At 48.8% G+C, this 21,176-nt stretch overlaps 1 protein-coding gene across 1 annotated transcript; it reads left to right on the top strand.

The window, feature by feature from the left end:
• Positions 1 to 3,109: 3,109 nt before the first annotated feature.
• On the top strand, positions 3,110 to 19,882 carry LOC309594840 (protein SSUH2 homolog; the record flags this gene model as incomplete). The annotated part of the gene is made up of 13 exons (XM_082321244.1): positions 3,110 to 3,169; positions 3,663 to 3,699; positions 5,927 to 6,022; positions 6,628 to 6,709; positions 9,015 to 9,144; positions 10,150 to 10,210; positions 10,902 to 11,026; positions 11,675 to 11,737; positions 12,655 to 12,740; positions 14,253 to 14,345; positions 15,467 to 15,572; positions 17,512 to 17,619; positions 19,736 to 19,882. 13 exons carry the CDS (start codon positions 3,110 to 3,112, stop codon positions 19,880 to 19,882), a joined length of 1,194 nt encoding a protein of 397 aa, XP_082177370.1.
• Positions 19,883 to 21,176: the final 1,294 nt, after the last annotated feature.

Genomic DNA, 21,176 nt, shown 5'->3' with positions numbered 1-21,176 from the left:
TTTAGACTTGTATGGGGAAAGGATAATCTGGTGTTAATAACCACGGCCAGGTCCTGCCCCTTCTGCTGCCCCTGCCAGCACAGGGGCTGGCGGGGCTGGGGGAGCCGCAGCGAGTGGGCACGCTGCAAAACTTCACTTCTGGACTCTGCTCGCTCCCCCGGCAGGCTCTGAAGCCCCAGTGGCTGCAACAAGGATCTAAGCTTGCAAGTAGCATGGTGTAATTGGAGCCTTGAATGTATTTAGGATGCTTAAGCCATTATTTAAGCTCTAAAAAACAAAAAAAAGAAATGCTATTGTCAATAGCTGCACAATTTGATTTGGAAGGACCCAAAGGCATGGCAGGTCCTCCAGCTGCTGCCATGCTGGATCAACAGCTGCATCTGGTGAGGCCGTGGCAGCCACAGCTGCCTCTAGGAATCGACGGCCGTGGCGGTGCTTGGCTTGGCCTTGTTAGCTCAGCCCTTGCCAAAACAGAGCTCTCCACCATTTACTCAGTGCTTTCCATTAGTGCCCTGCAGTGCTTAGTGCTTTCAGTTGTGTTTATGTTTTGAGCTAAATACTGGACTAAAAAGGCACCACTCCCCAGCTCACAGGACCCCGGTGTGCTGCTAGTGACACAATCACACCCCTGCAGCATTAACTGAGTTATTAGGACAGCAATTGGGGTGGACAAATCTCTGCAGAGAAGAAAATCCTTCTCCCCCTATTAGAGCCCATGCACAGAAATACTTTGGACTGAAAGCTCAGGCTCTTGCAGACCATGATGTTGGGTCAGAAGTTGGTTCTTTTGATGAAAAATGCAGCAAACTCTAAGGAAATCACCTATATTCTCACAGATACTTGTGTGGCACCTCGGTATATTGGTGCAGAAAACCTTCTCTTCTGATTCCTCAAGTGGACAGCAGCCTTTTGACTACAAGAACAGCTATGGGAGGCTCCTAGGGTCTGGTGAGTAGGGACAGCTTTTAAAAACAGGCTCTTGTCATAATTTATGATCATCGACTAACTGGCTAGAGCCTCTTGTTAGCTGGTTTCTGAGGCCACAGTCACCAGCTCATCAGCTTCACAGCATCACACTGCTCCCTCTCCATGTTCATGGGCTGCCGATGGCTTGGGGAGAGCGAGTGGAAAAAGAACAAATGTGAGATACCCAAGAGGAAGGTAGGAAAGCTGAGGGTAACTTGGCTGCCACGCAGTCACTAGCTCATTGCACAGCTATTGTGTTCCCTGGGCACTCGGCTTCGGTGATGTACGGGGCTTGCATGGGTATGCACACCCAGCATGGCAAAAGAAAGGCACTGAATGAAGCATTGCTAATGTCTTCTCTAGTATCTGCACTTAAGTTAGCAGGTATTTAATAATTATACTAGATACTGGAAAAAAGCTGACACCGAGAACTTTGAATTCGTGGAATATTCATGTGATGCCCCAGAGGCACCTGGCTGCATGCATGCACACAGGCAACTGCCTCTCTACACAGTGAACGGTGCCTTGAGCCCCTGCTCACCAGCTGAGCACGTGATGAATAGACAGTGTGCCTCACACTCCAGGATTTCAACCATACTGTGAAGGGGTCTGAAGGATCTTATAGTCTCTTTACATCCCTCTAGTTGTAATTTGGTCCCATGTGCATCCTCCATGATTTCTGACCATCTTCCTCTCCGGTGGGGCTTCCTTTGGGAAGCCAGCATGGTGTGCATGGGCTGTCTGGCACTTTCCTTCCTGGCAAGCTTCTGCTTTGTCCAGCTTTGACATTGATTCATTAATTCCCAACATCTGCATTGTTTGGCAGAGGGGAGTGGCTCATGGGGGCTGGGTTTCATTGCTGTGAGCACAGAATTTGCAGAAAACAAGGTATTCCAGAGGAGCTTGCTGGGATGGGAACATCTCTGCTCCTAGCCTTTGAAAATGGAACAAGAAATGAAAGCAGACAGTAAGTAAAACTAAAAGGAATACATTGCATGCCATGCTGACTGGTTTGTCTACTATTTTTATGCAGCTGTACTTCTTGATTAAGATATTAATAAACTGTGTTTTCAAGTAATATATTAAAAATAACTGTTTCCAGAACTGAACCTCTCTTCCACCAAATGTCAGCGTATGCACTTGTCCAGTTGGTGTTTGTGGAAGGAGTGGAAAGGGTCAGCACATTGGTTGTGCCATGTCTGTGACCTAAAGGTGTTGCTGTACCTTTAGGCACAATGCAAAGTCCACTGATTCCAGTGGAACAGGGACTTAATCCTTAGAGGTGTGAACTTAGTCCCTGAATCTCTGCTCCTGGGATGCTTCCTAGTTTTGTCTTTAAGGTGGGATTCTTGGAGCCCACTATAAACTGCCTGACATGGATTAGAGATTAAACTGGGGTTTGTTATCTTTTAACAAAATGCTGCTTAATCAAAATATCCGTCATGATGGAGCTTTGATCTTATGCCCTTGACTATATCTTCTTCATTAGATGTTAATATGGTGCCTGAAGAAACTCTAATTGTGTGGGGCCCCAGTGAAATATCACTGTCACTGATGCTACTGAAAAGTAATTGAGTTCTGACGTTCCTTAATTTATGAATGAGAAAAGCTTTGATTAGCTAAAGAAGAAATAATGATGCTACAGGAAGTTTCTGTTTAATCAGAGGGGAAAAAAAAAAAGTTTGTGGTCCTGGAGATGCTGCATGGAATGCTGACATCCAGCTCAACCAGCCAGACAGTGAAGCAGTGGGGGAAGTAACTGATGGGGGCGAGAACCACAGGTTAACTGCTAGGGTTTGCCCAAGATTGAGACTCTCCCAAACTTTTGCCTATGGATTCCAATCCTAAATGCACTGAAAATGGGGGTCTTCCTGCTGACATCAATGGGCTCTTGCTCAGTCACTTCTTGCCAGCTGCAGTATTTGCTGTCCCCATGGCCTGTCTGGAGGGGTGTGTGGGGAAAGCAGCATTTGGCCTTGGTTTATACCTGCCTCGAACTTGTCACTCTCTGCAGAGGAATGTCCTCAAAAGATAAAATACGGTTACTGCTCCAGCAGGAGGAACCCAACCCTGCTTCCCATACAGAGGTGCCTTCATACCAACTTCTCCTCCTTTAGCTGTTCTTTAAAGCTAACCAGCAGTCATGCTCCACGTGGTACTGAGTCTCGACACTGCCTGCGAGCATTCAGCCCAGCACCCTCGGGTGAGAGATGAGGGATTTTCCAGTTGAGAAATGGGGTCTGAGTGCATATGACGGTGACATCTGGCTGTTTTAAGTACATTCATAAAAGCCTCATTTTAGACATCCGAGGAACGCAAATGTTAAGTGCAGATGTGCCACGTGGATCTTGGGCACCTCAGGAAGGCGAACAGAGGTTTCCACCCATGTAGGTCTTTACTCGGCTCGTGGTCGCACACCCACATTGCAGCTGGTCAGACAAAGAGGCGGCGGCAGCCCCGCTCTCCCGCCCTGCTGAGCGGGAGAGGCGGCAGTGTCCCGGCAGTCGTTAGGGGACAGGGGGTCCTTCTGAGGAAGATGCTCAAAGCTGTTGGTGTCCCCGTGCAGGAAGGGTAGGAACACAGCAGTGGGCAAGAGGTTTGGTCATATTTTAACAACCATCCAGTGTTGCCCTATTTGCTCATAAAAGGGCCAAACCTTTTATAAACTGATTTTATAACCTGATTTTCAACAAAAGGTGAAATCACGTTTTGATGCCAGCTCGGATGAACCCAGTGAGAAGCTGGGCTGCGCTGCAGGAGCCACACAGGCGGTGTGCTCGGTGCCCAGGACCTTGCAGCACGCTGGGTTTTAGGGGATGCTGTGATATGGGTCGTGCACAGGTCTGACAAACAGAGCTTCGAGTCTGAGGCTGGAGCTCGCTCTCCTGCTGCTGCATGCCGTGGGAATTTTGCTGGCTATTTTGGTGTGTCTAGAGCTGGATCCTGATGATACAGAACAGAACCTGAAATATCGGATGAGTAACAGCCCAAGCTCTGAATTTCCTGGCTTTGGTCAAAGTCTATCTCAGACTTATTGTTGTTTTAAAATGGAGCTATGTGTTCACGTTTATAGACTATTGTGATTTCCAACATCACCGTAGCAACAACCGTGCAGTTGATTTATTTACTCCAAATTTGGGATATTTTTAACCTGGTCACTTAAACCATTTCCATTGGACTGGAATTTGATACTTAAACTCTTATCTCCATCTTTTGTTGTAAACAGGTTTTTGTTTAACATTTGCACATTAAAAATAGGCATTCTTGGTAATGTGTACAGAAATCCATTATATTGGAATGAAAATAAAGGATTTGTTGTGATGTAAGAGTTAAAATAAGAACCTGGGAGTTCATGTTTCTGGAATATTTCTCTGCAGCACACGAAGGGAAGGCACTCATCCTCCCTCCACCCTTCTCCTCCCATGCGTGCCGAGCACGGCACTCGCCCACCTGAGCGGGGCTGCGCGAGCCTTGGTGAGCTGCAGAAAGGGGAGCCCTTGCTAAAGGTGTGCAAGTCCTTTCAGTCGTTAAAGGTTTGTAAAAGCTGCACTTTCTGAATGAGGAAATTCACAACATTTTCAGTCATAGTTGTGTTTCCTTTTCCTTATGAGTATACAATTGCACACAGACATATCAAAACACCAAAACCAACAACCAAGAATGCAATGCTAAAACAGAGGAGAAGGAACGGCACCTCTCCAGCGTGGCACGGAAGAGAAAGCTGGAGTTTTGTCATTACTATGAAGCCCCAGCAGACTGGCACTGTCTGTGAACTAATTGACCAGTGAATCCAAAATTGTTTGGGATGTTTTACTTACTGCTTGAGGAAGATGTTTCTGTTTGATCTAGACATGACCGAGATAATCCCACTGAAGGCATCTTACTGATTTATTTTTCACAAGGAAAAGCCCTTTCTCTGTAGGGCTTATCACTCACCATTACTTGGAAACCTGTGCTCCTTCAGCTCAAGGACAGCCATGTCTTCTCCTGCACGAGCGATGTGACATTTCAAATGAAGCATGTAGCTTCTTATTTTCATAGGAAGAAATAATGGAGAGATTAATTTAGCCTCCTGGAAGAAAGGAAGATGCTCTCAGAAGGAAAGTCTAGCAAATCAAGTTGATGGATGACTACCTTCAGCCTCTCTGTGCCGGTCAGACTGCCTGTTGTTGCCAGGCTGGCATCTGCTGGCTCCTCTGCATGCTCTTTTCTCGCACAGACTGAATTTTTGTAATCAGCTGCTGCGATATGAAAGGTCACTGGATAAATGGCTTAATAAAAAGAATTGTTTCTGTGTTAGGCATCAGGAGGACCAGTTGCTACCAGTGGTTATTTTTAGAGTGGTACCTAAGGAAGCAAACAACTGATGTCCCACAAGCAGAATTAAAATAAGTTGGAAACTTTTAGAAAAGGCAAAAAGGCAGTCGCTTAAAGAGCAGAGTCTTTGCTGGTCAAGCTAAGGACTGACATTTCAAAGGCAGCCAAGAGGTGCTGACCTTCACCTCTATTCATGTCCCCTTAAAGATGTAAATGTGTGCAACTTTGAGCTCTTCAGCTACAACTTCTCACCTCTTTACCAGGCAATGTCTCTGTGTCTGTGGAAAGTTCCCGGCGCCTTTCTCCTGCCTGTGTGCTTAACCCAGCCCGGGCTGGGCGCCCGTCCCAGCCGGGGGCCGCGCTGCCCTGCGCCGCCGGCCCAGGGCTGCGGCTCCCCCGCCGGGCTCCTCGCCTCCAGGGCGCTCCCGGGCCACGGAGGGAGCTGAGGACCTGCAGGGCTTTGTCACCTACACAGGGTGTCAGTGTTGTTCCACTTCAGCACGGGGACTGAGCTCCTGGAAAGCAAGACGGTGGGAAAGGAGAGCAGATCCTCTGACTGCATATTGGCCTGTGACATCCCTTTGGTGCGTGCACCGACCAGCCTCGAGGCTTCCTCACTCACTGCTGTTTCCCTGGGCTATAGGTGACCTGGACCTGGACCCAGAGCCAGGACATCCCCTGACGCCTTCTGCACCCCCAGGACGGCTGGATGACTGTGAGTGGATCGTCCAGGGCAGAGGTACGTGCATGGCACTGACAGTCTGTACCACTGTAACTTTATTCTTCTGACAGTAAGGGAACAACAGCAGCTGCCTAACCCAAGGAGGTGCCATGCAGGGTGGACAGTCCCATGAAACCCTCCCTCTTGTACACTACAGCTACTGCAATGGGTGTGTGCCTGTCCAGCTCGCAGACTCCTTTTTACCTCCTGAGCTGCTGTTCCTGGCCTGCTTCTTTTGCAGACAGATATGTTTTGGAAAGCAATTGGCTTTGACATCTGGCTGTGCTTCTCCCTACTTGGAAAGTCATCAAGAACTCTGCTGAGCGGGGAGCTGGGACTGCTGCACTGCCCTGAGCAAAGCAGCAGGGTCAGTGCTGGGGGCACAGGCATGGGCATGGCTGCCCGACTCACCTGGGAGCCATCCCAGTGCTTTGCTGGAATGCCACTGGGATGAGGCGGACTGGCAGCAACTTCTGGCTGGGATGTGGGGGGTGTTTGGTGCAAAGCAAACTGCTGACCCAGGAGTGGCTTTAGCTGCTACAGCTGAACCTTCCTGCAGTTGTGAGCAAAATCTGTCTTGGGTTTAAATTGGGCTTGAATTCCTCCATTGCCCTTTCCTGTAGGAACAAAGCCCCTGCCACCACCTTTGGACCCACCAGGCAAGCCTGGGGAGCAGAGGAGCAGGCCTCCCTTCGTGCAGCACAGGTAAGCAGCTTTGTGGGGAGTGTGTTTTATGCACTTCTCTTGAAAGCAGCTCAGCGCAGCCCTGGGATGGGAGGTGAGCCCTTGCACCAGCCCCCAGAGCTGGCTGGGGTCCCAGGACCCCCGAGATGGCAGAAAGGCTGCCCTCACCGCAAGCATCGGCAACCTGCGGCGTGCCCAGGGCTGATCCCGGGGGCAGACGCAGACCCCTGTGGCACCGACAGCTCTGGCATCGTCCTTGTGCCGCCTCCTGCCACCGTGGCCAGCCCTCAGGTCGGTGCCAACTGCTGCCGCCGACCCTGCACCAGGCATCCTGCAGTCCCGTCCCCCTGTGCTGGGCAGCGAAGGTGGGGAGAAGGTGGACGGGTGTCTTATGGATCCAGCAGTGCCGAGAAGCAGCAGTGCTGACTTGCATGGGGGAGAGCCTCGGGGCAGGGGCAAAAACTGAATTTCCAGGTGCAGGGCTGCCTTCCCCACAGCCCAGCATCCCCAGCGGCAAGGCTGATAAAATATCCTCTGTCTGGGTGTGACCAGAGCAACTCCTTGGAGGTGGGGCTCAAACTTTGACGTTTTCTTGGGACTGTAAGTACCACATGGGTTTTATGCTAGTCCTTCTCCCAGGGTCAGTTATTCTGTCTTTTACGCTTTTATTGCTTATTGTCTTTTTTCTCTCCTGATTTTCACCTTGAATTTATAAAACAAAACAAAACACCCACCCACCTTTTTCCTTTGCACATATAGAAAAAGAAAAAAGAAGCGCAGCTCAAAAGGCAACATTTGATCCAAGGTAGTATAAGATGGTGGGAGTCTGCTCCTGCTCATTTTCTTCATCTACACGTGGGTTCAGACTGGATATCTGGTGGCATTACATTTCTCAGCCTTAATGAGAGGGGAAAAGATGACTGCAGGACAGTGATCTGCCTAACCATCTCATAAACACAGTCTTAGGACAGGAAAGTGAGTAAATAAACATGGGAGCTTTGAGTTTGATCAATGTCTGGTGAACACTTGTTAGAGAAACAAACATCTGGTTAAAAAAAAAAAAAAGAAAAAGGGAATGTGAAGGTTCAGGGATACTTGTTAAGAGACATGTGTTAAATTTCCTTCGGATAGTAGTGAGCTCGGGGATAACAGTTGGGTGCCCAGCCAGCAGCGGTGGTGTCAGGGCTGCTGCAGGCAGCATCTGCCGGGTGATGGAGCCGGGGGAGCGCTGGCTTTTGCCTGGCCAAGCCGCCCCTCCTGCCCTGCGCTAGCATCCCTGCCAGACCAAAACAGCTGTACGAGCTGTGAGATCGGCTCCTGCTCTTTATTGAAGAGGGTTTTCTTAATATCTCAGCTGTCACCGTATTGACAGGGAGGGTTCTTAATGAATATTGTCTGGGGTCCTAACAAAACACTTGCCAGCTCACTCGGCCACCGAGGCTGGAGACGTCATGGGCTCTGAGGAAAGGATTAATTGCTGAATATTCCTACAGAGCAAATGCTGACATTATCTCCTCTGTTACCATTTACTTCGTGGTGTTTTAATATGCTTTCCAAATCAGAGAGATGAAAAAATACGTAATGGACAGTGTGAGGACAGATGGACCCGTCTCGGGCTCAGGCAGTTACTGTAGGTTTTTCTCTCTTACTTACAAAGATGACTGATGAGGATTTTTGAGGAACCACCCCTGAGAACCAGCTTTTAGGCTCAGTTTTTCCTATTCTCATCATTCCGCTCTAGCCCCGTTGGCAGGGGAGGTAGGAGTGCCCCGCGCTGCCTGTGGCACCTCCAGGGACCTGCCGCCCCAGCCACGCGCGGGCAGAGCTGCTGCAGGGAGCCAAGGGGCGCACGAGATCTGCTTCATGCACAAGTTAGTCTTTCTGCTGTTGTTTCTATTAACTGAAAATAGAAAACAGCTCAGAGTAACAGGGGTCCTAGGTCTGGAAAAATAAAAAGTGCCATTTCTAATCCTGTGAGCTGACAGGGAAGCTGTCGATCTGTATCTTGCAAAGACACAACAATGTTTCGAACCAGCTCTCCTTTACCCAGCCTGTTGAAGGCGAGGGTTTGCACACACGCACATATTTATTTTAGACCACTCTTTAATACTGACCTTATGGATATTGCATGAAGATAGTTTTTAGAGTGTAAATCTCTTTTTATTTTGTACTAAGCAGGATGCCAGCAGTGATTGTGTAAAAGAGGTGGGTGCTCCCAAATGGGCTCTACTTCACTTTTTTGCAGTAGGTTAAATATACTGAATGTTTCCAACTAATTCTTTAGAAGTTAAGAGTATAAACCTGTTTTGTTCCCGTTGCCTCCCAGCGTGCCCCCGATGTCAGAGGCGGCGGCCAGGCGAGCCCTCCTGCACTTCGTGGCCTCCCGATGCTGCTATGGGAGCAGAGCCGCAGGAGAGCTGGCCATCCAGCGGCTGCGGCAGCGGGGGACGTACCGAGTGAGTACCTCCAGACCTGGCATCTTGGGCACCTCTTCTGAGCGGCTGGGATAATTTCCAGTTACATAGTGACATTGGGCCACCAAGAACCATTCATTCATTAAATTAAATGGCTTTCATCCTACTTTAAACACAGACATACAAGTGCTTTCCAAGGGAAGTCTACCTAAGAGCTGACTACAGGCTTTTTTTTATAGCTGAAAGGTCCATCCTCCTCTACAGTAAAGCACCACTTTGGCAAAGCCCCTGGAAGCCTTCTCTTACAGCCTAGCTGTGGCAAAAGAGCCCTTTCCTTAGCTAAACCGCAGGAAACTGCTCTGCAGCTTGGTATTTTGGGCTCAGGCAAGCACAGAGTGACCTATAATGCCACGCATCCTCCCAGGTGTGAATTTATTCTGGTAATGTTTAATTCCACAGAAAACATGTGGACTTGGTTCCCTATTGTCTTTCCTCTCACTGCAGATAGTTATTGCGGATTTGGTGCTTGCTGCAGTTAGTCTCTGGATCTTGAGTCAGTCAAGGTTTGGGGAATCGATGCTCAGCAAACCAAAATGGTGGGTTCTGTGACAGGGTTTGGTGCTGGTGCTGCCTGGGCAGCCATCCAGGGGAGTGCTGCTCTGCCCACCCCTCTCCCTTTTCTGGGGCTTCTTGGAGGGGATAATGAAGGAGCATTGAGGAGCAGGGTGCTGGGAATGCCCTTTGATGGGCACTGTGGGGCAGATACTCTTTTACACTAGTGTTTGTTCTACTTCTGAGATTACTCAGATTACTCACAAACATTATCTGGCCCTTTCCTAAAAAATAAGCCACAGGATTCTCCAAATACTAGCAAAACTCACTTTTGCTGTGAAAATGCCAACTCATTTTTCTTATGCAAGTTGTACTCAGAGATGGAAGAGTCTGGGAATGCTCCTGAGACCCGTTATTAGCAAGTCACGGTTCAAATTTAAATGCCTGCTTTGTGCAAGTTGTCTTTGTGGTGACTGTGTGATTTTTCTCTTTTAGTATCGACTGGAGACGTTCAGTGAGTCGAGGTTAAGCGAGTGGGCGTTCGAGCCCTTCACCAGTAAGTGATTGCCCCGTCTCCCGCTGGAATGGCTCTTGTGGGACATGCCCCACACTTTGGAGCTGGGGTTTGTGGCAGTGCTCGCTGTCCAGGGCTCACGTGGCTCCTGGAGATGACTTGAGCCTGGTTTAACGTGCATTAGGTTTATCTGATCCCTTGTGGCTGTTTGTCACAGGGATCTGCAGGGCCCATGAAGCTGGGGCAAAATGCTTTCCTCTGCAGGCTTAGTTTGCTTTGCTTGTGTTGGGGGAGGTTTTGCAGCATGCCCTGGGAGCAGAGGTCTTTATTTCCCTTCCTCTGCAGCAGTAATTTCCTACCAAGTGCCATGTATTCTAAAAGCTTGATTTGTGATGGGCACCTGCAGGCAGTGGAGCTCTTTCTTTGCCAACCTGCTGAGGACTGTGGGGAACCTCTGCCCCTGGTTTTTGGGTGATGGCTGATCCCAGGTGCCCTCACTGGCCTGGGGGGTCTGCTGGGAGGGCTGGGGGGAGACAGGGGCTGTGCCATGGTGGCAGGAGGATGCTCAGCACCTCAGGGTGCCCATGGCACGGACCACATAGGGTCGGTCCCTGGTGCGACCCCCACATGGGGATGGGGAGCGATGTTGGCCAGTCCCCAGCAGCACCAGGAGCTGGCCAGCATCTGAGCACCACCACCAGCAAGATGGATAAGATGCCATCCCCTCCTGCAGAGCCTGGAGCGGCTAGACCCCCCGGGGATACCCCCCTGGACCCCTGGGATGTGGAAGTTGGGGCACCCCCGCTCTTCCACGGCCAGACGCGGCGCTGCCGGGTGCCCCGCTCAGCACTGGTCAAGGTGAGTCCTCACTCACTGACAGCTGCTTTTGGGAGCCCCTTCCCCGGCCGATGGGCTCGTTGGGGCTCAGGGAGCAGCCCCCAGCTGGGGCAGTGTCCCTTCCCTGGGACCCTCAGCTCCTCGGGACAGTGATGGGCACCTCACTATGGTTCTCCTTTTCTTGGGTTTTTCCTCATTAAATGCCAGGGAAAATAGTCAGAGATCCCTTCTTCCTGGTGTTTTCTTCCTCTAGAAGTTTGAGGACAAACCTTGCTGCAGCCTTTTCAATGAACAGCACTGGATAATCTTTCCTCTTTTGTTAACTTTTTTTTTCGACATTAGCAGAACATTTGTTTGCATGACAGTTCCCATTTAGCTTTTGACAAGCTCTATAGCTGGTCAATTTATTTTACTTTTTAAGTGATCTGATGAATAAAGAAAAAAAATTACTTTCTTTTGCCAGCACTACATAGACATTTGCCTTTGTTAAATAATTATTATTTATGAGTCCTTTAATGGTTGTACAGCACAATTTTATGGTGTTGGATTCTGTCCTGTTAGGACCAGAATTTTATCACTGAATTTTGATGCAGGGAGAGTGGATGTGCATAATATGGGATATCTGTAATCCCTGGGCAGCTCTGTGCATGAATAATCTTCTGATTTCAGGACTGTCACAGATGCCATGGTCACGGCCGGTCCAAGTGTGGGGTATGCCATGGGGCAGGTCGGGTAAGGAGCTGGGAAACCTTCTGCCAGGCAGCCTGCAGTTCCTATTCCTTTACGTTTGGGCTTCATTTGTGAATTATGTCGTGTGCTATCTTACTGCTGCACTTTATATGAGGGTTGGAAGTCCGAGCGGAAGTTCTGTTTTATTCCCCCTTTGCCACCCTGTATCCCAAACGCACTCGTGTTCGGTGCAGTTCCCAGCTGATGTTCCCAGGGCCTCTGCAGAGATGCTGAATGGGGTTGTCAAAATCCTGCCCAGGTAGCAAGGATGTCTTACCCTGTCCACAATCAGTAGCCTACGTGTTATGATGGTGAGAAGAAAAGGAGAATTTGCTTCTGCACTGTTGAGATGAGGTCAGATCTTAGGCATGGAATACAGCAAACTGGTTGCTGTCTTTCAGATATGCTCAGTTCTGTATTCGGGGTTTCCAAAGGGAAAAGGAGGCTTAACCCAGGGGTGTGAGTGCAGCTACAAATCTGGCCTCCTATCTTTGTTTGTTCTTTTGCACAAATATTCCCAAAGACAGCCAAAAGATATATTGTTACTGCACTAAAATTGCCACTTAATTAACGTTAATCTGATTAAATATGAATACTTAAATAAAATTCTACTACTAACTACGTTAATAAATAACAGTGGAAAAACATGTGTGAGGAAAAGACATTTCAAACTAGATTGTGTGTCCGGCTTGCATCACTGGTGAGTTTGACTGGAACATCTAATTAATCCAGAGTCACAATTTATGAGCTATTTTGTACATTCTTTTCATTTGCTATGTATGTACTTGGCATATACCTTTCCCTGCAAGCCTGAGTTAGCAATTATTCTGATAACATACATAAAAGCTTTTGATTTATAAACCTGACATGTTTTTATTCTGGCAGTCACCACCTATTTTAATTCTTTGATATATTTGTAGATGAGGTGTGTAACGTGCAAGGGATCCCGACGGAGGCTAAAGCAGCAAAAGAGATGCCAGCTTTGTTCAGGTACAGGTCGCAAAAGGTAGGATGGGCTCCTCTGCACGTTAGTTAGCGTGGCTCTGCTCGGACCGTGTTGCTTCTCTTAGGCCATGTTTACTCATGCAACGGTATGGTTAGTGGAAACCAGTCCCAGTCCCACTGGCTTGGTGGAGGTTATCAGCTGAAGACCTGCCAGTAGGAGGAAAATACTGGAAAGCTGGTAGGGGGAAAAAAAGCCCTTAACCCAGTATGTTTGAGCCAAAAGAACTCCACTTGCCCGCTGCTGGCAGAGGTTACAGTGCAGAGCCGGGGCATGCTCTACATGCCTGTGTGCTTTTTTTATTTTCTACCATGAAGATCACCTAACAGAGAAAGCAGTACAGCAGTAGCTTTATTCTCCAGGAAAAATGGTTAGAAATAGCCTTTTCCGCTCCTGATTTTTAAATGACCTTTCATTTTAATGTCTGTTATTCACTCTGTGTGGCCCACTCAGCATTCCAAAACCAGGCTGTTATCCCAAACTCATGAGATAAGCTCTTAAGCATTTGGCAAATAATAATTTTTTGGCTCTCCTTTCTTCCATATTTTTTACCTTTCTGTTATAAGACTGTTGCATTTCCCAGCAGCTCTGGGAAGCTGGAGAACACTGTGGGTTTTCCAATGAAAGCAGAGTTTCTCAGACCTTCAGGAGTTGCAGCAGAAAAGAGGCTTTGAGTCTCCCCAGGTCCATCCTGTACCTCCCGTCCCAGGTCTCGGTGGGCTCAGCTCGGCTCAGAGCACAGGGAGCGGGTGGTGGGATGGGGCTGGAAGGAGCCAGCCCGGGATGGCAGCAGCAAGCTTCAGAGCTGCTCTTAGGTCCAGTTCCCACAGCGCCCAGTTGGGGTTTGGCAGGTTTCACGGCCAGTGCAGCCTGGAGAATTATTACCACCCTCTGGTTTTTCCAAACATGAAACTTAACAGGCCTAAAAATGATCTTTAAGTGACAAAAAAAGAAGGCACTGTTCTAAAACTGTTTTGTTTATGTGGCTTCATTAAGTTTAAAATAACAGAGATGGTATCGTGCATAATCATGGCAGTCACTTTAAAGCATGAATCCACTGGGGCTAATGATGGCTTGAAGAGCCTTAATGAATCAGTTGTTAACTGCTGCTAATCTGTGTTGCATTGATGCAATCAAAATGCTCCATGCATAAGCATATGCCTCCTGCATCTGTTAGAAGCACAGGCAGCATCTTCAAAGTGACACTTGCCTTCCTACCGTTGTATGGGGAAATTGTGATTATCCTTAATTAGATGTACAAATACATTCTTTGACTAATTCCACATTTACAAATAGATTTGAGGCTGGCATTAGTCATTTGTTTTTCCCAGCAAATATGCTATATCCCTTGAGTCACAGACTGGGGGAAGATGTATGTGCGGTGCATGTGCTATCATTGACTCCTGTACTGCTGACCCAGCTGAGCTACACAAACAGTCTGAAATAAATCCACAGGCCTCTGAAAGTGGGCAGTGTTTAAAATCCTGTTTAAAATCCTTACTGCTGCATCCAAAGGTGCAATACCTGTTCTGGCCGGGGCAGCAAGACCTGTGCAACCTGCCAGGGAGAGAAAAAGCTCCAACATTTCAAGCAGCTGGTGATAACCTGGTAAGCACCATGGGTAGAAGTTCAGAGCTGTTACTTTTATTCCTTATTTTACTGCAAGGCTTGGGAGCTCAGCTGTGCTCCCTAAGGGGGAACTGAGAGAGTATTTATTGCCTTTGGTCAGGCAGAAACAGGGGCTTAGAGGGGCGGCTTTAGTCCTTAATGATGGCAGTCTTGTCCATGGGGTGTGGTGGGAGCTGAAGTGGGTTCACAGAGGTAAAAGATTGTCCAAGGTCACACGAAAAGTCAGAAATGGAGATGGAGCGGCTGAGCCACTGCCTGGTATGAGCTTGCACAGCCCAGACGCAGAGTCCCTGCCAGCCAGGAGCAATGGGGGGCAGTGGCCGAGCTCCTTTTTCTGGGGTTTTAGTGATGGCCCAAGGCTGCTGGCTGTGGTGTTGCTCTGGCATTTCCCATTTAGGAACTCTAGTGCCAGAGACAACAGATGGGGCTGAAAAAGATCTTAGCTTGTGAGGTTTAGCTAAAAGCCATTACCTGCCCTGCTGGGTGCTTCCTGAGCACTTTCCCGTTTTTGTACAAAATGCCTTCAATTACCCTGTGTGAAGACCTTCATTTTTCAAAACACCATCTCCATCCATCCCGAGAGACTGGAAATTGCCCCAGCCATGCGTGTTGCTGGTGGGACTCCTGGGGGGCGCGGGGACCCCAGGGCTGCACTACCCCAGACCAGCACAGCTCTGCCAGATGAGACCTTCAGCTCCTTTGGAGGCCACCATCAGCCACTAACCATGCCCGTGTCCTATGAGTAATAAAGCACAATGCTTCACTATAATCAAAGCCGTGGCTTTGGAAAGGGAATATAAGACCTCTCCTGCTGCAAGGAATTAATAGGTGTGGGATGCTCTGAAAGCCGTAGGGCAAGGTGATCACCATGAACGGCTGATTTCAGGATTATTTACGCAAGAGTCACCCATGGTTGTTGCATATACAAGGTTATTAAGAAACTAATGCGGGAGTGCACAAAGTTTAGGCAGGCATGACTACTGTCCTCAGAAATCGGGGAGCATGCAAGCATTGCTCAGGCATTTAGAAAGAGCCTGGAGATAGCTCAGAGCCCTACAACCAGCCTTGGATCACTCGGTTGTTTCCTCTCTCTCTTGCAGGAAGAACAATGTCTTTGAATTTGTTTCTGAGCATCATCTGAACATCCCAGGAGAGCTGCTCAGCAAAGTCAGTGGAGAGAATATATTTAAAGATGAAAATGTGGTGGTGAGTGCTACCCGTGGGGCCGGGGGGGATCCCTCCCGGCGTGGCTGTGAACAAGGGGGGATGTGAAATGTCTTCCAGCTGCGCATCTCTGCTGCGGTGGCCAGCAGCTGCTCTGGACACGGCGATAACTAGTGCCCTCTCCTGCAGTGGAGCTGCCGAGTTCCTGTTTGTGGGACACAGCTTTTCCCATTTCTACAGTCAGGAGAAATGTAGGGAGCAATTGGATTATGAAATCCAGCAAAAGTGGGTCTTCTTCCATCAGCAGCCACTGGGAGATGGTGACTTTGCTCCTCCGTGCGGGGGCCTTGGGGCCAGGGAGCTCTCAGGCTGGAACAGAAATGCTTTGGCAGGAGCAGGATTACCTGCAGGTGACATGTGCGGTCTGATGGTGCGGCACTAGGACCAAAGCAACGAGATGGCTTAGGGCCATTGCCCCTAGGTAGTGCAGAGCATCCTTGGCTTCCCCTGAGGAATTGAGAGTTGTTGGGTTTTCTGCCTGACAAAATGTGATCAACCCATGCTGCAGCAGCCAGCATCCAGATTACTTTTGGTGGCCATTGCCAGACTAGCAGAAATCCCACCCCAGAGTTGTTCTCTGTGGCTCTCCAGCAATAGCAGGAGGCGTCCAGCAGCACATCCATCCCTGGGGTTCTTTATATTGCACATTTTCCACTGCCTGCACAGTGTCAGCACTGTCAGCTGCAGGCTTTGCAGGGTGAGGGCATGGGACAGTGGCTCTGGCCCCTTGCCGGAGCGCCTGCATGGCATTGCCATCAGCCAGCAAACCCACCTGCCTGCAGAGCCGCCGGGAGCTCATCCCACAGGCAGGAGCTGATCCTGCCAGCTTTGGAGCCAGGATCCAGCGCAGAGGTGCTGCTGCTGGCTGGGGCTGCTCGCTGGGCTGCCATGGGGACCTGCAGGTGCAGGGCCCTTAAACAAGATGTTCATCAACGCTGGACATCTCTTCTCCTCCAGCTTCTGTGGTACAGGGCTCCCAGAGGCAATCTGCGTCTGTATACCTGCAAAAGTCGGGGGCAAAACAATCCGAAAATGGCTGAAGCACAGTGCTCTCCTACAGCCAATGCCATTTCTGTACTGCTCAGTCCTCAGCTTGATTTTTTTTTTAAATGCAAATGCAAATGAGAAAGGATTTAACTGTGCCTTTTTATTATTTATTAGTTGTTTTGCAGTAACCTGTAGAAACTTCAGTCATGTCCCAAGACGGGGAGATAGGCAACATCCAAGCACGGACCAGCTCTCCCCCAGAGAGCTATTACTCAGTGTCATGCATCTGTAGTGAAGACTTTGCGTCTGGTGTTGCAGAATCCCTTTGGGATTTGAATGATGTTTTAGCATCTGAGTCACTCTCCAACGAATGCTTTAGATCTGAAGTCCTATGAGCATTAAAATCAGTGGGCCTCTCACATAAATGACTATCACTCCTGGCTCTGCAAGAAGTAGCTGCATTCATGACTAGTTCTGCTTTGCCCACAAGCCCAGTATTTCTTCTGTAAATTGTCCACATGCTGGGGGAGAGAGGCTTTAAAAAACCCTTCAAATTTAACAGTGCTGCACTGCTGGAAGAAGGTGACAGTGAATCCTGTTGGGGCATAGAGTCACAGAGACACTCGGTGCCAAACCGAGTTTGGTTTTTAACCAAACCTGCCAGCTTGGGAACAGCAGCCTCTCCCTGTGCTGTCCTGCTCCACGGGCAGCCCTAACCTCTGTCTAGAGAGGCACGGTCCCTATTTTGGACACTTCTACATTTTGCTGGGGCGGGATGGACATGCCTTTGGGACTTTGAGCTTAGCATTTATTTTGTTTATTTCCATTATATACCCAGGTCTTTCCTTGCATGGGCCAGTAACAGTTGAAATGAATATGTTTCTGCCGGAAAAATAGGGTCTCTCTTTTGCGCATCTGGGTCCATTTCTTGCAGGTGTACCCCATCATCGACTTTCCGGAACCTGAGATCTCCCTGGCCTCGCAGCGAGCCATCGCAGAGCACAGCGCGGCGTTTGCCACGTCCTCCCGCATCCTCCGGCAGGTAAGCGGGGAGCCTGGAGCGGAGCTGCCTGCGCGTCCCCTCCCCGTCTGCTGCGCACCCCTGCGCCCGAGGGATCAGCTAATGATGGCTGATTAGTGAGCTTGGCTAGAGACAATAAGATGCTGAGAATAGTAACCGTTTTCATTTTTTATTTAGAGGTGATCTTTAGCAAATGAAAAAGAAAGTCTAATCATCAAAGAACTCTTAATTATCAAGCAAAATACCAGGGAAATAATACCAGGGAATACCAGGGAATACCAGGGAAATAATTTTTCAGACATGTATTGAAAGACGTACCACAGGCGACTGTGGTTATTATTGTTCCTTTTACCTTTTCAAAGCCCTGGCAAACATTATTTATTACCATTATTTTTATCTTAGAAGCTAATTTTGAATAAACATTAGGATTCCACTCCATCTGATTCTTGCTAGAGTGTTGTAATCTATGTTGCTGCTATTATAAATGTGATTGCAAATGCAAAAGTTTAGCCAGAACATACTGTCTTTTCACTCACAGGAAAGAAAAGGTTTCACATTAAAAATGCAAGTAAACTGAAAGACCAAAATAAACTTAAAGGGAGACGGTTTGATTTTCCATGTGGTCTGTCAAAACCAGCTCTTTGGCAAATTTCTGTCTTCCAACTTAATTCCAGCCTATAATTTCCACTTCTCAGCATCAAAGGCAGTTTGTTCACTAGATTGCTGCACACTATCCAAAGCATCCTCTAGCTGTATGGGAAAGCAGGTGCTGAAAACCTCCTGCCCTGCCAAATCCCTGGCACCACATGGTATTTATGCCGATCCAGGCTGCCTTCTGCTGGCGCTTTCCCCACCATTGAAATTTTCATCCCCTCCGCTTGTCGTTGGCTGAAGCTCATCCACTTAATAATCAGCATCTTTTGGAGAAAGCTGGGGGGGAAATCTCTTCTTTGCTTGGCTGATGCTATTCTGGCTTCTTATGATGTTGGCCATGTGTTGGAGGTAAATATCAGGACCACAGATACCCTCTGGGTTTAGAGGGGCTGGAGCCTGGCAGACTTTGCTGGGCTATTGAGCTTTATATAAAACTGAGACTTTGCACATGTAATTGCAACAGAATTGAAAGCCGGGGTGGGTGCCTGCCCCTCGGCTTCGAACAGGGTTGCTGCTGCTCAGTGGCTCCTGGGGCTGCACCGGCTGCTCAGGAGACCTGACCGGCTGCCGGGCACTGCTCAACTCCTCTCCCTCTCTCATGCCATTGAGCAGCCCTAAGGGGCTGGTGTATGTTGCTGGGTTTGAGCTGGTGGCAGTCCTGGCTGATCACAAATGAAAAATTCACCAAACCATGGGTTTGGTTGGTGTTAGGGAAAGGCAGGAATTGCTAAACTTGTTCTGCAAAGAAAAGGAAGGAGCAAAGCAGGGCCCTCCATGAGGAGATAAGGTGCCACCGCAGCCCTGATACCAGCCTATATCTCCTGTAATTCAGCCATGAGTAACAATTACCAGATAAGTGGAGGTGAAAGCAGCTTCCTTCCCCCTCCGACAGGGAAGGGAGCAGAGCAGCAGGGGTTAAATCTGCAGCAATTTCTGCTGCAGTAATACAGCACAGTGCGGCCCATCACTAACATCTCTTCCTGCTTCCAAGGGACAGAGGTGACGTGTGTCCACAAAGGAGCTGATTCACCACCAACGCCAGCGTTTGCTGGTGCACATCCAGACGCCCGTGGCTCCCCTGTGTTCTCAGGGCAAGGACAGGGAACCGCGTTCACACACCGACCTCAACCATGCATGAGATGGGGGCATACGCTAACACACAGAGGACTGGAAGCAAGGGCTTCAAGGATTTAAGGAATTAGCTTAAATAGCTATGAATGCAGTAAAAGTGGTCTAGTATGCAGGGGCCAAAACATGCTAGCTCCATGCTAGCTGCAGCTAGGGGAATTTTTGATGGCTGTAGTCATGGGCTGGTAGGTCTCCATCAGATTTTCTTTCCCCCTTCACAAAGCAGCAGCTCTGTCAGACCTGTGAGGCTTGTGGCTAAAAGTTGGGGCTTTTTCCTCTCTACACATGTTGGTCTAAAGCACGATACAGCCTCTGCTCCAAACTGCATATTTAATTTGAGCTTTTCCTTTCCCAGCGTCAAACAATTGAGCTAATCCCCATCACAGAAGTTCACTACCAGTATTCAGGGAAGACTTACCTCTACTACATCTATGGGCTCGAAAACAAGGTGTATGCACTGGACTACCCCGAGAAGTGCTGCTGTGGCTGCACCATCATCTGAGACTCAGTGCTGGGAGAGAAGCACAATTATGGCAGCGATTACCCAGTGAGCCCCCTGTGCCGCAGGGACCCGGGGATGCTCCAGGACCTTTCCCACCGCACCAGGCGTGCTTGCGTCTGCAACAGAGGACTGCAAACAAAATGGAGAAGGGGAAGAAAACCATGACACTCCTTCATCCAAACCACTTGTATCTCAGAGTTGGGGCCAGCCCCAGGCCTCCTGCTGGGCGCAGGGTTAGGCCTTTGGGTAAAGATTTCCCCCTGTGGATGTTTTCCTTTCTTGTTGCAAGGCTGGATCATTGAAGTGATGCATATTGACAGAGACATTTTTAGTCCAGCTGTGCAGTTTATGACTGGTGCCTTTCTCTCCCTGTTTTATTTGTCAGTTTTCCTGAGTTGCTACATAATCTATAATGATATATTTCAAAATCTATCCAATTAGCAAATCTAACTTTAAAGGATTTCATTTTAAAATAGCCGGTAACATCATCTGAGGAGTGGTTTTACCAATATGAAAGTTATTGTCTAAGAATAAAAGGCTTTTGTGGTATGTGCTGCGTGTGATGCCCTTGGCGGCTGCAGGGATGGGGAGAACAGGAGGCTGGGGGGAGGACATGGGGTCACCCCTGTGCCTGTGGGCTGGGGGGGATGAGCTCTGCCCCTGGGGACAGCACCCGCTCCTGGGCCTCGTCCAGACAAGGGGTATTGGCTCAAGTGCCTGCAGGAGGCAGTTCTCCATGGCTCCTCCTTTGCTTTTTCTTTTTTATCACCAATCTTGCAACGTTTATCTCAGAAAAGCTCGCAGAAGCACCTCAGGTTGCTTTGGGTTCAAGGCTAATTTAATTTAAGTGCAAACACTTGTGTTTGCAGTGTAGAGCTTGAGGAGACGAAGCAAACAGACTCTAAAAGTTCAGAAATGTGCAAGCAAACAGAAAGACACCAGCACTCATATTTAAAGGCAAACCAAACAACCCTCCTCTCTTCCCCCATGATTTTTGACATAGTTCTGGTGCTGTTTGGGGCCTAACGGAGGGGTTTTGCTCGGGTGGTACTGGCAGCCCCCAACAGACTGCTGCATCCATTGGGATGTGCTCGCCTGCAGCCTGGCGCTCTTGCCTGTCAGTTAGTAGGTTATCACAGCAGAATCCTCGTGGGAGAAACACAGCTTGAGGGGCTGGGAAATTTTTAAAAGATAAAGACCCATACATCAGCTTGACTGAGAGTAAGGAAAAAATGACCAGGGAAAAACATTTAGCAGCCGACAAATTTTAAACAAGCGAGTTGAAAATTGCTTT

This window comes from Platalea leucorodia, assembly GCF_965183815.1.
Source record: "Platalea leucorodia genome assembly, chromosome: 9".
Taxonomy (NCBI): domain Eukaryota; kingdom Metazoa; phylum Chordata; class Aves; order Pelecaniformes; family Threskiornithidae; genus Platalea; species Platalea leucorodia.
Note: the sequence above shows the minus strand (reverse complement) of the source record. Positions and strands in the feature narration are given on the sequence as shown.